The sequence below is a fragment of the Emys orbicularis genome, chromosome 5 (genome assembly GCF_028017835.1).
Source record: "Emys orbicularis isolate rEmyOrb1 chromosome 5, rEmyOrb1.hap1, whole genome shotgun sequence".
NCBI lineage: Eukaryota > Metazoa > Chordata > Testudines > Emydidae > Emys > Emys orbicularis.
In genome coordinates, this window is record NC_088687.1 from 123,278,668 (window position 1) to 123,295,924 (window position 17,257).

Genomic DNA, 17,257 nt, shown 5'->3' on the forward strand with positions numbered 1-17,257 from the left:
AACCACTTGAGTGCTGATAGTCCTCCAGTGCCTCCCTCCCCAACATTGGCCCATCATTTATTACTTCAGCTTATGCCCTCCCCTTTAAAAATACCCTCAGTTTCCCCAGACAACATAGCAATCATTGGGGAAAAAAAAAACTTACCTTGAATTGGATGAGATCTTCTTCATCTATAAACACTGCCATCTCCTTCCAGCTGAAGGAAGCCCTCTTACGGTACTCACAAAGTGGCCCCTCAGGGAAATCTGGTAGCAAGATGTCCCAAGAACTTTGGTTGCAAGTGGCTTCTTTCAGATCACTAGTCGATGCCATCTTGAAGTTAAACACTTCTGCATCCAACAAGAACATATGTCCAATGAGCTAAAGCACTGAAAATGTCTAATTTTTTTCCACAAGTACTTTTATCAGGGGATAAAAATGGGAATTGAAGAGTGTGGCACGGTGTACCTCATCCTTTGAGGCCCCAGGGCCCAACTACACCCTGCCACAAAAGAAGAGCAGCAAAGGTAGGTCCTCAGGTCTTCTTAGAGAGGCCTCATCCGAAGCAGCCAATCAGACCCCAGTAGGCTCAGTTAAAAGGAGCTGCAGGGGCTTAGCAGCTCAATTCCTGGCTGGGGCCAGAGGGGCACGGAAGGGTGCTCTGCTCTGGTCAAAGGGAGCTTGATAGGCTGCATTAGCTAAACCTGGGAGCGAAAGGATCTGAGAGCTCTAGCCCTAAAGTAATAGGCAGAGGTAAAAAGACTTGGTGCAGGAGCAACCAAGTAAAGGAAGCAGCACATGGCTTTTATTTATAGGGTCTCTGGGTTGGGACCCGGTGTAGCGGGTAAGCCCAAGTAACCCCCATCAGCTGCAGAGGAAGTGGCATAAGCCCTGAGAAGGGGATAAGGCTCATTTAGAAGCCCAAACAAAGGGCTGGAATTTAAGGGCTCAGGGACAGGGCTGAAAGACTGTCTGTTTGGTGGACTCTTGGTTACTGCCTCTTTCCCCCCCGCCCCCCCCAAAAAACAAACAACAAAAACAAACAGCCAAACAAAAAACCTTGAGATGAGCTGGGACAGAGATAACTGGTGAGGACAAAGAGGCTCCAGGGAGAAAGCCCTGCTCTCTAACAGGGCAGGGAAGGACTTACAGTTAGCCCAGAAGGGGCTGAGAACTGAGCCTAGAAAGGGGGCTGAAGACACTAACAAGGGTGCAGCAATAGTTCTCGTTGGACCTTGTTACCCTGGAAGGGGTTCATTCATGCCTATTGACTGTGTGTGACTTGCCTGGAGAGCTGAGCCACTGAATATCTGCCTAGCGAGGTTGGCTGCCCACAAGGGGCGCCTGGAGAAAAAGAAGCTGGCAGCACCACACCCACCTCACAGAAGTCACTCATGAGAGGTGAGTGCACCCCATCACAAACAGTTCTTCAATCAATCCATACATAATCATTCAAAAGGGACAGGGACTGCAGACTCAACTGTTAAGACTGGCCTTCTCTTTTTCTAACTTAACTGATTTAGTACAAGTTAAATAACTGTCTCTGATCAGATATAAATGGCTTATACACTTTTATTAAAATGTGAACTTAGCAATGTGAAAAAGAAATATATAATTTATGCATACTAATAAAACTAGATAAAAGGAAGATTTAGATAAAAGGACCAGAAGAAGAAAGTGCTGTGATTTAAACATCAGTAAAAAGATTAGTTTTGCTCCCAAATGAAACACTGTGTAATAAAATATCAAAGCATCCACACATGCAGAAAAAACAAAGCATAAAATGCAGGAGATGAAAGCATTTCTTTTCTTCCCTGTCTTGCCAGTTAATGTTCAAACGAACTATTCCAAATGGCATTTGTCGGTCAGTACACATTAAAAACAAACGTTTTATTCTTTTTGTATCACCAAAGTGACCAATGAGTGCCAGGAAGCCAAGGATCACGCTGAAGCCGAACTAGACAGAAGTGATGTTGGCAGGAAGACAGAACTTTGAGGAACTGGCAGGAGCTCTGACCTCCTCTTCCATTGAGGTCATCTGCCCTTGTGTAGTCCCATACACCTATGCAAAGTGCATGTAAAAATGACTGTAAAATGCTACCAAATCAGCATGGTATCACTCTATACCTGCAGTACACAGGTATAAATGGGAAGGGAAGAATCACTGAGGTAGTAGAGAATCCGGCCCCTTGCATCCACAGGATATTTAGGGTATGTCTTCATTGCAGAGTTAACTCATGCTCTTATTTGGGTGTTGCTCCTATGGCCCCTTGCATCCACACACAAAACCCTCTCACGCAATCCAGACTAGCTGAGTAAAACTTTCACTCGGGGTAGTCACCACCCACTTTGCAGTGAGACCACAAGCTAAACCACTTGAGTGCTGATAGTCGCCCAATGCCTTCCTCCCACAATGCAATGGGAAAGTCATAGAGCGTCTCCTCTTATTGCATCACAAAGAACCATGGGATATGCCCCTAGAAATCCTACCAACACATGCTGGGGGGCGCAGTACCAGTGAGGACACAGTAACTTGGATAGGGCTTTGTGGTGTGGATGTTCACATTGAAGGCAGGCTAACCTGGGTGCCGATCACCCAAGCTAACTCTGCAGTGAAGACATACCCTCTGTAAAAAAAACAACCAACAAACCATCTGCGACCATTGTATCAAGACACAGTTGCTTCGAGAATAGACTAGATTAAGCCCTCCGTGGAAAGGATAGCCTCGTGACAGCAGGGATGGCCACTGCATTCTAAACTTGTATTTTCAGCTACTTAAAACTTTCCCCAAAATACTGACTTTTTAGGTGGCAATGACTAAAAAGGGGCGGGGCTGCGCACTTCGGCGAATCAAAGCAAGTTCAATATAACGCGGTTTCACCTATAGCGCGGTAAGATATTTTGGCTCCTGAGGACAGCGTTATATCGGGGTAGAGGTGTCTCTCTCGCCATGATTTTCAGGTCTTTACTGACTTCTGTTCCCCAGCTAGGAATTTCACAAATATATCACTTCAAAGATGTTCATATTTATTATCATTTTGTAAGCAAACATGGAATTCACCCTCCCTCTGATCTTAAGCTATGCTCATAGTCCAGATATAAATTACTCACTGGAGACATTTATTGACAAAATAGAATTCAAACTCAGCTTTTGTTTAAAAGTACATTGTCTGGTCAATGTGATTGAAAGAGTTTGTTTTAAAAGGAATAATATTTATACTGCGGCATTTGGAACCCCACCCAAATATTGCAGAATCCTGCTAATACAGGCCTTCATCCTACAGCTGGATCTGTACAGGCAGAGATCTGTGCCTGTGCTGAGTACCACTGAATTTAACAGGATGCCATGGGGTGTCAATATTTAATTGCAGGATCAGGGCCATATAGCTCAATTATGCCCAACAGATATACCATGGGGTGCACTGTAGAATCTCTGGAAGATTGCACAGGGAGTGTATCTATTGTTGCATCTTTTCACAGGGTGCAGCAGGACACTCTCTCCCTGCAACCCACCAGCTGCATCTTATTCTCCACCCACTAGACCTATACAGTCCTGCTGCTGCAATTGTACCCAGTGGGGGGAACAAGGGAGCAAAGGAAGGAAGTGTCATGGTCCAGATCCACTCAGATATTTAGGCACTACTGCGATCCACAAAAAGTTAATTCTGCTCAGCTTCCACCTAAACTACAAGTGCCTAAGGGACCTATAGTGTAGACAAAGCCTTATACAGCAAAAAACAATGCCCTAAGTTTCTGCCCCAGGGAGGCAGCTGGACGTCTCTCATGCCTAAGCCCCAGCACGATTCTCAAACCAAGTGAAGAAAGCTGTTGCCTGGCCTACCTTGCCTGCAGGGCCTTATCCAATAGGCATGCCTACCTGCACACACAATGGCTGAGGGGACGAAAAGGGGCCACCTTCCTTATAAATTTTAGTCCAGTTGTTAGGGTAGTCCCCTGGGATGGTGGGGGAGATCCCAGTTCAGTTCCTCCTCTCCCTAATGAGAAGGAATTTGAACAGGGTTCCCCACCTCTCAGATAAGTGCCCTTGCAGGGTCTGGATCCATTGCTTGGCGATGCAACACCTAAATCTCTGCTGATTTCGGCCCAAGTGCTCTTTCATCCCACTGTACATCCACACAGTGAGGGGGCAGATCCTCAGCTGGTGTAGACTGTCATAGCTCCATTGAAGGGAATAGAGCTAATTATCACCAGCTGAGGATCTGCTTCAGGGACTCGACATAATCAGGTTTATACGAATTTGAATCCTTTTGGTTTGTGAGATAACTCTACCCTGATCTAAACAAACTCAGAGACCCATGGCCAACTTGTTTATTAACTTGATCTTGGGTTAATTCCTTTTGGGTTAACATAAACCAATCTTGAATTACTGTTACAATGAAAGTTTGAGTTAATCAAACTGCTGTTAGGTAAACTGTTTAAAAACAAAGGTTACCCCCCCCCACACACACACACCAATTTTGGTCTTTGTTCCCCATCTTATGGTCTCACCTTTTCTCCTCATCCACCAGCCTACAGGCTGCTGAGGATCTTGTTCTTGCAATCAGCTCTTTTATATTGTGTTTCAAATCTGAACAGGAAGGGGGGACTCTCCCAATGTAATCCCAGATATGAGTCGAAGGAGGGGGGAATTCGAGCCATGCTGACTGTGGGGAAGAGATCGATGGGAAAGGCATAAAGACCAGCTTGCAGTGGCCCATACAAATGCCAGAAATTAATCTGCATGCAAAAATGGGCAGAACCTATTGGGTGAAAATCTGAAAAGCCTGATTTCCACTAAAATCAGGCCCGTGGAGTGCCCAGTTGGTGGTGTAGACATAGGAAGTTCTCTGCTACCTCCTACTGCCACCTACTCAGGACACAGGCAGCAGCTTACCAGAGGGTTGCACACTTGTTCATCTGGGCTGACATCTTGTGTTATCATGCAACTGGAGGCCTGGAGGTGGTGGGGACTGGTTGGAGTGGAGTGTGGGACCCAGCTGAGAGGGAAGGAGGCAAGGGGCCCGGCTGGGTGTATAGCCTGGCCTACATAAACAATGAAGGAGCATGTGAACCTTTGGTTTACCAATACTGGTCTCACTCTTCTCCTTTCCCACTTCTCTCTCTGCTCCATTTTTAACCCCTTAGCATCTCTTTCCCCACAACTTGATCCTCTTAGATCTAGAATGAGGCCACAGCTTTGCAATTGTGGGTAATGAGAATGTTTTGAAAGAGGAGTGGGCGGTGGAATTTCTGGGTGCCATCCTTCAGACACACAGGAGAGTTAGCAGCCCTGCATTGGTGCAGTGACGGTGCTGAGTAGCTGGCTTTAGAAGAGAAACAGAAAGTAACAGACAATGGAAAAGAGCTTGAGCTGAAGCAGAAAAATAAACAAACAACTTTTCTGACAGTCAGGCAATAAAATAATGACAAGTCAGTGAGCTGGTAAACTGGGCAGAAAGTCAGAGCCTCAAACCAAAGCATACAGGTTAGACTGATCTGAAGCCAGGAGGAAAACAAGATTAAAATCCCGCAATGAATGATGCAAGTGTGTAACTTCATTACACGGTAGCTCCATGGAGCTCAATGGGACTATGCATTTGACTAAATTTATGCTTATATGTAAGCATTTGGAGAACTTGGGCCTTTTGTGTTTTTAAAAAATTCATGACTTTACATCTTGGGATTTGTGTGTGGATGTGACTGTAAACAGCTGGACCTGTTTCACTGACAGCTGCCAACTTAAAAACTGGGTACATGGGGGAACTCTTGTTAGCAGTGAAAATTCATAATTGCATAATAATAGCGGCTGATAAATCAACATTTGCAATGTACTGCTGAGAAATAACAATGCACAAATTCTGCAGCCCAGACACTCATGAGCGATCAGAGTTCAGGGAATGGCATAAAGTAAAAGAACTGTCACTTATCAATACCACTACAGCAGCTCAACACTCTCCTTGGGAAATTCCACTGCAGTATAATGCACAACCATCAGAGTGAAATAATTAAAAACGGGGTACAAAAATGACCCTCAGACCAGTCTACTGTCTGACCAGGCAGAAATGCAACAACAAAGAGGGAAGAGTAAACTACACATTTAACAACCTGTCAAGGTTTTATTAGAGAACCCTTTATACATATGGATTACAACCCACGAGGGATCCTTTCAAGAGGGAATGACCATCACACTTCACAGCCTCAAGGCCACTATCTGGCCTATCTCCCTCCCCAGCTGTGGGTGAGGAGAAGGGTACCATGAATGGGACACTGGCACCAGAAGGCTGGTACAGCGGGGAGGGGAGAGGTCGCTATGGCTCTGTATGGGGATCAGTTGCTTCTGCTGTTGCCTTTGGCTTCTCCCCTTCGCTGCCAGGCTGGCTCTGGTCTGGTGTGAACCCCCAGGACGCAGCCACCGGGAAGGGGGCAGCCAGCGGGACTCCCACCGGGGCGGAGAGTCACTCACTTACCTACAGCTGCTGCCGCTGCTGCCCCAGCCTGCTTCGCTGCAGGAACTGACGGTACAAGCCTGCGCCTCGCCCGCCTCCTCCTCTCCGCCGGAGACACGCTCACTCCGCGACTCCGGCCGGGCTCGGGCTGGGGCTGCGGTCGGCGGCGGGGCACATGGGGCTGGCGGGGGCGATCGCGCTGCGGGACAGTGCCTCGCTGCTGCCCAGGGGCTTCTGGGCCGCCGTCAGCGTCTGGCTGGAGAAACCCCAGGTGGTGAACAAGAGACTGAGCGGCTCCCGCATCGAGGCGGAGAGGAGAGTGCCTGCCCCGGCGGTGGCTGGGCACAGGGCCCGGCCGGGCAGGGGGGTAGGGGCAGTGGAGGGGAGGACTGGGCATGGGGGGAAGGGGACAGGGGCAGAGGAGGAGAGGAGAGGGAATGGGGAGAGGGGGACAGGGGCAGAGGAGGGGAGGGGGATGACTGGGGATGGGGGGAAGGGGACAGGGGCAGAGGAGGGGAGGAGAGGGAATGGGGAGAGGGGGACAGGGGCAGAGGAGGGGAGGGGGATGACTGGGGATGGGGGGAAGGGGACAGGGGCAGAGGAGGGGAGGAGAGGGGATGGGAATGGAGAGAGGGGGACAGGGGCAGAGGAGGGGAGGGGGATGACTGGGGATGGGGGGAAGGGGACAGGGGCAGAGGAGGGGAGGAGAGGGAATGGGGAGAGGGGGACAGGGGCAGAGGAGGGGAGGGGGATGACTGGGGATGGGGGGAAGGGGACAGGGGCAGAGGAGGGGAGGAGAGGGGATGGGAATGGAGAGAGGGGGACAGGGGCAGAGGAGGGGAGGGGGATGACTGGGGAGAGGACAGCGGCAGAGGAGGGGAGGGGGATGACTGGGGATGGGGGGAAGGGGACAAGGGCAGAAGAGGGGAGGGGAATAGCTGGGGACTGGGGGCAGGGCAGGGAGGAGGAGAGGCAAGTGACTGCTGGGGATGGAGCTATCCCTCACCCCACAATGCTGGAAGCTCTCTGGAGTGATTTCTCTGGCATGATTGCTCAGGAGGATTGTGAAATGCCAGCCTTCATTAAAGAACTTGGGAAAGAAAACCAGCCTGAGACAGATGCTCTCGGCCTCGATGCGGTCCTCAGAACTCTGTTCCCTAAAAGTCACCCTCACCATTGCTCCACTGCACCGAGAAAAGAAATGGTCATAAAAGGTAACTTAACAAAGGGGATGAATGACAACACAGAGTCAGAGTTGTGGAAACTAGCTGGGCTTTCATATGTGCAAATGTCAGCTGCCTCCTGGACCCATAGCAAGAGGGGATGTTAGCAAAGGAATTAAGTCACCCTGGAAATTCCTGTGATGGTACCAAGGTCAGCAGTAGCCGGTACTTTGTAGTGAAAGTTATTTCCCACAGGTGCTAGCGGAGTGTGTCTGACTGTTTTGTCTTTAAACATATAAGTAAAATACTTCAGACACTTACCTTTTTGGGGGGAGGGCAGTAGGAGAATTTGACTTTGAAATGTGAACATCAACCTTTTAGATAAGTGGGCTGAGGGGTTGCCTAGTTTCATTGCAATGACACTGTTTTTCCTTTCCAGTGCGCCTTCCCAATGTTAATTATCTTTCCTCATAATCTCACAATTCTTATGGGAGTGGATAAGGTAGCACCTACAATAAGAATACCTCCGATATCTTCCATTGAAATACTACTTTCAAAATATTGACCAGCAATAGGCCTTTGTGAATCAAACGAATACATCCTTCAACCTACAGAAGTATAGTAAAGCACTATGTAAGTGCTAAGGATGGGATTTTCAAAAACACTTAACAGAGGCAGGCACCCAATTCACATGGAAGTCAATAGGAGATTTTGAAAATTCCACCCTAAATATTTATTATTCAGTTTGGTATGTTTATTACCATGATATTGGATCCAAGTGCTTTTTTAAAGGACACCAACAGCCGCAAACTAGAATCCACCCTTATAAAATACCATATTTTTTCAGCTGCTCTTCTAATCTTGAAAAACCTGTTATCACCCAAAATGAAGCACTGAGAAAATTCCAGCTTCTACTAGATTTCTTCACAGCCTCATGCTTTATACTATTGCTAAATTTAGCTTGTCTGTTCCATTCTTGTGAACAAGGAAGATATTGAAATAATGCTTATCTATTTTAAGAAGACAGTAGAAGTATGGTGGGGGGGACTAATTGGAGCTCCTACAGAAATAGGCCAAACAAAAACACAGCTGGCAGTGTAGGTGTAATTGTAGATTTACAAAGCTTGACAATACCCTTTGAAAGTACAGAACTTAAAAAGGACATCTGCAGCAGTAGAATCTGACGTGGCTTGTAAGATTTTCAAAGCAACTTGGGTCTCTCTGTCTCTTTCAAACTATCCGTGTTGTTTAATAATCGTGGCATTTAGGGTTGCCAATCCTCCAGGATTGTCCAGGAGTCTCCAGGAATTAAAGATTAATCTTTAAAGATTGTCATATGATGAAACCTCCAGAAATACGTCCAACCAAAATTGGCAACCCTACCTGGCATGGAATTTTAAGCTTTCCTGAACAGATGCGTATAGTAATATGTTCTATTCACAGACAATCTTACTTTTTATGACTCTAATCCTGCAATGGATCCATTCAGAGTGGATCTTTACACCTGTGTGAATCCCATTGAAAAAATATACAGGGTGTGGATTGAATTCTATTACTGGTCCTTGGGAAGGAACCTAAATCCAAAAGCGAGTAAAGTAACTGATCTAAGGCACCAACACTGATAGCTACCTTGAAATACTCAAATGTCTTGGAATTCTGACTCAATACCTTTTCTGAAACCATTTACAGTGTGTATTGTACTTCTGAATAATTTTTTGAGAATGGAAAGAAAAATCACTTATCTCGTGTATTTATTAGTTAACAGCCCTGTGTCTGTTGTTTTAAAACTCCCCCCAGGGGATTCCACCCATATGGAATAGCTTGGTAGACATGTTACAAAAAAATAAAATGATTTTGGAACATTCAGGTTAGAATGGGCTTATATAGCCTCACATCAGACAGGGAACTGGGTAAAGATGGATTAAGTTTATTAAGGTCATGCTTACCAAATCCAGTGCTGTACAAAAGTGCAGTGCTATCTAAATGTGTCCACACTAGTCACACCCTTTTCCTGATCCTCATTCCTTGCTCGCACAGAACTGCTGTTGAAATCAGTGGGAATTTTGATTGCCTAAGGAATGTAAGCGTAGGCCCTGACTGCCTATTTGGTGCCCTGTGACTGTGTTGTTGTGTTGGAATGCATGCTTTGATGAAAATAAATAGAAAAGGACAAACAAACATTGACTTATTTTGTATTTCTGCCATCTGAAGGGTATTGGAGAAATTAAACTGCAAAATGTTTGCTACCGGATACTCTTGTGGTTACCTTTTATAAATTAATAATGCCAATGTAGACCAATAACAGCAGTTATAATTCTTTTATAGCAATGCCATATGGAGCATATTAAGCAATTTAGGGTTATTTTATAGGAGGCCATATGGATCTATTGAAGATGTGGGAGGTAAAATCAATAGCATGTGAGGACTAGTTTATATCATGCTATTTATGGTCTGCTTCCCTCCTCTTTGTTTTTCCTTGATAGGAAGTTTAAATGAAATACTGTTTTAAGTTCTGTAGGAGTTAACCATGGTATGCACATGATTCATTTTAGAAAATGAGACTTGATAGCTAGATGGTGCAGGCATTTCAGGGCCCGATCCGTAGCTGGTGTAAGTCAGCATAGCTCCATTGACTCTGTTTTGGGACCGTATTCTAACTGACATCAAGATTATAAATGTCATTGGACCAGTAAGATGGTGGTTGGATTTTATTCAGTTTCCTTTTGATTTAGAAAATAACACTAAGGAACTTGCTTTCTGCTAGCCGAAGTCATCCAGAAGTGTCGTCTGGCTATTTGTGTGCTGTCTGCTTGTACTCAGAAGGTTGTGTTAAGCACAAGGAATGAGGTTTAAGAACACTAGGACATGCCATTTGACTACAAAAAAGGGAAATTAATTAAAGCTAGCCTTGTACAGTATATGTTAACAAGATTTCAATCAACGGCCAGATTATTTGGCATCTCCCATTCTTGCATTAACAAGGAAAAATGGTGTGTGAAAGTTTTGTCCAGCGTCGCCCACAAAAAGTACAGTTTGGGAGCTGTGCGGTTATGCTTCCTCAGTGCTGTGTGTGTAATTAAGTGTCCAAGTGCTGCATTGTGCCTTTCAGAGCTTTTTTTGGACACTGAGCTGAGTACTTATCTATCCCAAGTACAGCTGCTGCCGCTGATTCATTTTACTGGTGAGGTTTTGACTACCTACCTTGCAAAGAATCCCAAAGATCGCTGCTTGCAGTTAAACACAAGGAGGCAGTTGTGATTGCTACAGATGCAGAATACAGCAGCCCATCATACTGCACTTTGTCAGAAGGAAGTTATCTTTTGAGTGAAAGAAGAAATGCTAACTTACCAAAAACCAAACAAGGCTCCTGCACCTGAAATGTATGACTGGTGCTGTTGGGGATGGTATTCGAGGGGAAGATGGGAATAGCTGGCTTTTACATTAATGTTTTATGATCACAAAAAACAAACAACAAGTTATATATAAAATTATATGTGATATCTATCCTTCCGACCCCATTTAATGCCTTCAGACACTTGGCACATACATAAGTTTTTGCTCATGTGGGTACTCAATAAGAATATTGGAGCCAATAGAACTGGTCAGATGTCAGTATTTGTAAGATCAGGGCATTAGGTCAGAGGCTAAAAGGTAGATTGAAATGAGAGGGGAGAGCTCTCACTGCTCTAACCGAGGGGAGCGGGAGTGTGGGGGAGCATTGCTCACTGAAGTTGGGGAGAAGAGAGAGTACTCCTCTCTGATTTTGGTCCTTCCCTCTTACTTTAACCCTTGCCTTGCTCCACAGTCCTGCAAACACAACTTCAGCTGACACCCTGCACAAGGTCAGCTCGGAGATCGAACGGGTTCCCTTTGGGGCAGGGCCTTGTCTTTATGTGTTTGTATAGCGCCTAGCCCAATTGGGGGATCTGGATATTACTACAGTTGAAATATAATAGTAGTATTTTTTCTAGTTTTGAACAGGTTAGTTCACAAAATTGTTGATAGGTATCTTCCTGCTCTTTTGCATTACAACAGCTATGTACCACCCTGGGTAGTTGTATCTCCGTTAATTTGGAATTTACTTTCCAGGCTTCCAATTTTAAAGAGACAGTGAGTAGCAATGTTATGGTGGTACATGACTTTCAGTAATAGATATCTGGCCACATATTTATTACACCACATGGTCCCTTAGAAATCAACGAACATGTTTTAGAGTTAAGCACACATGTAAGTCTCTGCAGGGTCAGGGCCTTAGAAATGCTGTAAAACATCTTGCAATAATATGCACAGTATTGCAAACTGTATAAAGAATCAGCAGTTTTAGATGGCAGAGCTGTTTCTTACACTACACCTCTCCTGAGCATTAGGGAGCATTAGGTTCCTATCTCTGCATTTAAATACAGCTTGCTTCTCTAAGTTGTGCTATGGTATAAGCAGCAAAATACTGGCTTCTTATTTTGCGTGGCTTAGAATTACCCAAGTTTCTAAACAACATAATAGTTTGAGCCAATAATATTCCACAGTTTACAAATCTTTTCAGATACCTTTAATGGGACTGTGACCTTTCTGCCATTGGAGGAAAATGATGAAGGAAAATATCAGATTAAGAAGTGCAACATTTATCAAATTCGACTTACACACACTAAAGATGATGAATGGTGAGTGCTGGGGAGAGAGAGGGGAAGCAAACCTCTGCACTAGCCTAAGATGACACCATCCTCTTCTATAATGTGTCTGGATGGTTTGATTTGTGTTATATAGGGCCTGATTTATGTTCTAAAGAGTCCCCTGCTCCTTATTTAAGATATGATCGTCCTATGGCAGTATGTGCAACCTGAATCCATTCACTTGATCTAAAATTGTTAGCTCACTGTTCTCAGAGACCTGAACTGAGTGCATTCTTCTTAGTTAGGGCTTGATCCTGCTCCTTTGAAGGCAATGGGAATTTCACATTGACTTTAATGGGGGAAGGATCAATCCCTCAGATCCTTATTGAGTGAATCTTACTGTGGATCACGGTCTCATCCTGCCGTAATAGAAAAGTAACCTTTTCATTTAATCAATTCTGCCTTCTTTTTATAATTGCTAGATATTAAATGTTTCTCAGTTAATTGAAAAATCCCAAATTTGTATCTGTACAACTAAGCCTGTTCCAGTTTTGCATGGATAGGATTATGAATCGTGCCATCTGACTTCCTTAAAAATGTTTATAATCTGGTCACAGAGTCACTTCTGAAGTCTACTCAGCATAAAGTTAAGCACTTGTGTTTATGCAGTATCAGGGTCAAATTTGGAGATTTCTCCAAGTTGGGACATGGTATTCTAAAATCATGAAAATTAAACTTGGAGAATGCCTGATTGATCACCCAAGGCACAGTCCTGCAAGGTGCTGAGCACTCTAGTCCTGATGCCACAAAGCCACTTTGCATTTAAATGTGTGAGTAGTCCCGTTGACTACTCACATGCTTAAAGTTAAGCATGTGTTTAAGTGCTTTGCTGGATCAGGGCCAGAGAGCTGAGCCGTCTTGCAGTGTCATGTCCCTAGTCTACCCCTCGGCCAATGCTGCAGTGTTACATACAGTACACCCATGTGTAATGTCTGGTTTAGCTTTAAATGCCTTAAACCAGTAGTTCCCAAACTTTTCAGCATCACGCCCCCTTTTTAATTTTCGAGAAACCCTCACGCCCCCCACCTCTCCTTTACCATCATCCAACCCTCCCTGCTCCTTGTCCCCTGACTGCCCCCTCCCGGGACCCCCTGGAGCCCCACCCCCTATCCAACCCCCCTGCTCCTTGTTCCCTGACCGCCCCCTCCCGGGACCCCCCGTTCCCCCCAGAACCCCACCCCCTATCCAACCTCCCCTGCACCCTGTCTCCTGACTGCCCCAACCCCTATCCACACCCCTACCCCCTGACAGGACTCCCATGGCTATCCAACCCCCCCCCCCCCGCTCCCTGTCTCCTGACCGCCCCCCCAGAACCACTGCCCCATCCAACCACTCCCTGTCTCCTGACTGCCCCCCGGGACCTCCTGCCCCTTATCCAACCTCCCCGCTCCCCGCCTCCTTACCAGGCTACTCAGAGCGGCAGGACAGGCTTATTGGAAAGCCTGGGAGGTGGGCAGGCGCAAGCTGCGTGGCTGTGAGGGAGGGGGGACAGGAGGGGAGGGGCCAGGGGCTAGCTTCCGCGGCCAGGAGCTCAAGGGCCGGGCAGCCTCGCGCCCCCCTTGGAATTTCTTCACTCCCTCCCAGGTGGGCACGCCCCCCAGTTTGGGAACCAATGCCTTAAACAATGGGAATTCTATCACATCTTCTGGGAGATTCTTCTACTGCTGAACAGAATTCATTGCTAAGATGTTTTCTCTTTTACTCATTCTGTTTTCTGTTGTTTTCATGTATTACCTAGCTGTTTCTTGTTCTATCCCTTGGACCTCCCTGAATATCTCATTTTCCTCTTGGATCTTTATACCCTTCACATAATTTTGTAATGCTATCAAATCTCCTGCATAGGCCCCAACCCACAAACAGTTATGTGATTAACATGATGCACATGAATAGTCCTGTTGAAGCCAATGGGGCAACTGAAGTGAGCAAAGTTATGTGTGTACTTAAGTGTTTTCAGGATTGGTGTCCTAGTCTCCAGATAGCCAAGCCATAAATATCAATTCTTCTGAACTTTCCTGGTATGTCAATTCCTTTCTTCAATACACAGAGTGGGATTTTCAAAAGCACTCCGCATTGGGAGCCACTAACTACAATGGGAGCAGTTAGGCCAATGCTGAATGCTTTTGAAAATCCTGCCTTATGATGTATGCAAAAGATCAATGTAATAAAGCTTGTGTTTAAAGTGGCTTCTGCTGTTTTTTTCTCTTGAACGAGCCTTTAGTTTAATCATTGACATACACTGTATTTATTCATATTTCTTATATTTTTAAAGGTCTGTGTCTATTTTAACTTCATCTCCAGAAAACTGGGTTGCAGATGGAATAGTATACCCCAAAAGAACGTGGCTTGGAAATGAACTATTGTCCAAACTGGCTAAATGGTCCACTGAGGAAAAGCAGAGTGAGTTTAAAAGTACACTCTCACTCATTTCTGTGGCTAAATACAGCAGGGTTTATCAAGAGCTAAAAAAAAAATACAAAGAAATGGTAAAGGTAAGTGTGGCGATAAAATCTAGACTCCCATTCTCTCATAGTGTTTTCTGCTTCCTAGTGAGACTGTGGTCTTAGTTAAAAGAGGAGAAATCTATTTGAAAATCATTAAATTAAAATGTGTTCTTGATTTTAAAGTTCCCTGTGTATGTGAAGAGAGTTCAATGTTATTTCATAGTGTTGGTGGTGGTTAGGAGTCAAATTGAAATCTGCACTTGTAATTCGTAACTAGGAGAAAATGACGAGCACGATAGTATCTGAGGTGCAGAGCCTTGATGTGCTTCCGATGCCATTTTCAAAAGCAAGGCTGACTGACTTAGGAGCCTACGTCCAGTTTTTCAAAAGTGAATTACGCACGTAGGAGTCTAAATCTCACTGAAAGTCATTGTTGCCTTAGGTGCTTAAATACCTCTGACAGCCTGGCTCTAAGTGACTTGGGAAAATGGGACTTAGGATCTTAAGTTACTTTGGCACTTTTGAAAGTTTTACCCTCTGTGCCTTGCTTTAGGCCTCTGCTGCTGATGTTTTACCATCAGGTTTCCTAAAAATTTCCACCCTAGCCTGTGATAAATCCTGTGTGCATTCATATGTGTGGGAGTGTTTGCTTTCCAAGCATTTGCTCTTCAAGAATTATTTTTTGAGCTCCAGGGACCTTTCATCTGTATTGAGGGTGAATTCCACCAGAGTAAGGGAAACCACCTCAACTGTCCCTTCAATCTGGGGGTGGCATTTTAACAAGACTTTCCTTTCTGCTGTGGTGGGTGCATAGTATATATGTAGCTGCCCACTTCATGCTCCTTCCAAGGGAGCTTCATCCAATCCAACCGTGCTAGATAGGTTGTCAAGAAGGCTTGACATTGTGTACTGCCATCTCAGTATCCTAGATCACCAGTTCCTCACTGGTTCCCTTGAAGTCAACGTGGTGAGAATTAACAGGGGCTTGAAGGACACTGCCCCTGGCCGACAGCTCTGAAACGGACCTGTGACTGGGACCTGTTGGATCAGAGAGAGCCTCCTATGGCAACCCATTTCCCATCTCATTCTCTCGAATGATATGTTTTGTTCTATGCCAAATCCTTTGCTTCCAGAGCCTTTCTCTTCCTTCACATGGTTCTGCACAGGTGTTAGTGCAGCCCTAGCAATCAGGATACAGGTACAGTAGGGCTGTGATTCACCTTACTTCCTGGCTCCCCAAGTAGCTCTCCTTTGGTGATCGACAGGGCAGACCTAGTTCCCCCTTCTCACTTAGGGCCTGATCCAAAGCCCATTGAAGTCAATGGGAGTCTTTCCATTGACTTCAGTAGACTTTTAATCAGGCTTTAGGCACCGGAGTCTGATTCTGTGAGGTGCGGAGTGCCAGGATTGGTCACTACACTGCCAAAGATTAAACAAATCCTTTTATGAAAAAGTAGTGTAAAAATGTTACCGGGATATTATCTTCCCCATGGAAGAAATATCAGTATAAATAAGAGGGGGGCTGGTCTTGTGGCCAAGGCCTCTGACTCATGAGATCTGGGTTTAGTTCACAGCTTTGCAATAAGCAAATCACTTAGTCTTTCTGTGCCTCAGTTTCCCATCAGTAAAGTGGGCATAATACTTATTTTCTCCTCCCCTTTGTCTATCTTTTTTATTTAGATTGTAAGCTCTTCAAGATACCATTATGCTAGGTTCATTCCCTGCTGTGACCTATAGACACCTAAGATCCCTCTAAGCCTACTGTAAGGCCGTGCAGCTATCAAGGGCCGTGCAGGTAGGGAGAGGCATCTCTCCCCTGGCCCCAGGCTGCTGCAGCAAGAGAGGGCTGGGGGGAGTCCTCTCCCCCCGCCACAGCCCCAGGGCAGCCTGCACCCCAAACCCCTCATCCTGGCCCCACCCCAGAGCCCACACCTCCAGCCGGAGCCCTCACCCTCCCACACCCCAACGCTCTGCCCCAGCCCTGAGCCCTCTCCTGCACCCTGAATCCCTCATCCCCAGCCCCACCCTAGAGCCCTCATCCCCAGCTGGAGCCCCCAACCCTCTAACCCAGCCCGGAGCCCCCTCCTGTACCCCAAATCCCTCATACCCGGCCCCACCCCAGAGCCTGCACCCCCAGCCAGAGTTCTCACCCCACCCCTCTGCCCTAGCCCTGAGCCCCCCTTCTGCACCCCAGACCCTTCATCCCCGGCCCCACAGCCAGAGCCCACACTTCCCCATACCCCAACCCTGAGCCCCCTCCCACACTCTGAACCCCTCAGCCCTGCCACCAATCATCTCTATATTGATGCACCTAACAAAATTAATTCTGCACCTGGATGTAAAAAATTAGAGGGAACATTGATAGGCACTGCTGTAATACAAATAATAATCTTTCCAATGTGAGACATAGCCATACCAATGGATGTGAATTTCCCTGAGACATAGTAAGCAGACCGGTGCACCTGCAATGTATTAGAGAACATGTGGTGGGCGTTGTTCAGTGTGATTTGCACATATGGAACCATAACTGGTCCCAAAACTTACCTTGACTGAATGACT

At 45.9% G+C, this 17,257-nt stretch overlaps 2 protein-coding genes across 2 annotated transcripts in view; one reads left to right on the top strand and one right to left on the bottom strand.

Annotated features, from left to right (window-relative positions):
* Positions 1–6,730, bottom strand: part of ACOX3 (acyl-CoA oxidase 3, pristanoyl) — a 58,268-nt gene extending 51,538 nt beyond the window's left edge. Inside the window, 3 exon segments of the mRNA XM_065405067.1 lie at positions 146–330; positions 6,449–6,589; positions 6,592–6,730. Of these exon segments, the coding sequence (XP_065261139.1) occupies positions 146–330; positions 6,449–6,589; positions 6,592–6,730 (465 nt within the window).
* A 583-nt stretch (positions 6,731–7,313) lies between these two features.
* TRMT44 (tRNA methyltransferase 44 homolog) overlaps positions 7,314–17,257 on the top strand; it is a 30,413-nt gene continuing 20,469 nt past the window's right edge. The window contains exons 1-3 of the mRNA XM_065405068.1: positions 7,314–7,641; positions 12,131–12,248; positions 14,527–14,746. Coding sequence (XP_065261140.1) covers positions 7,314–7,641; positions 12,131–12,248; positions 14,527–14,746 — 666 coding nt within the window. The remainder of the gene's footprint in view (positions 7,642–12,130; positions 12,249–14,526; positions 14,747–17,257) is intronic.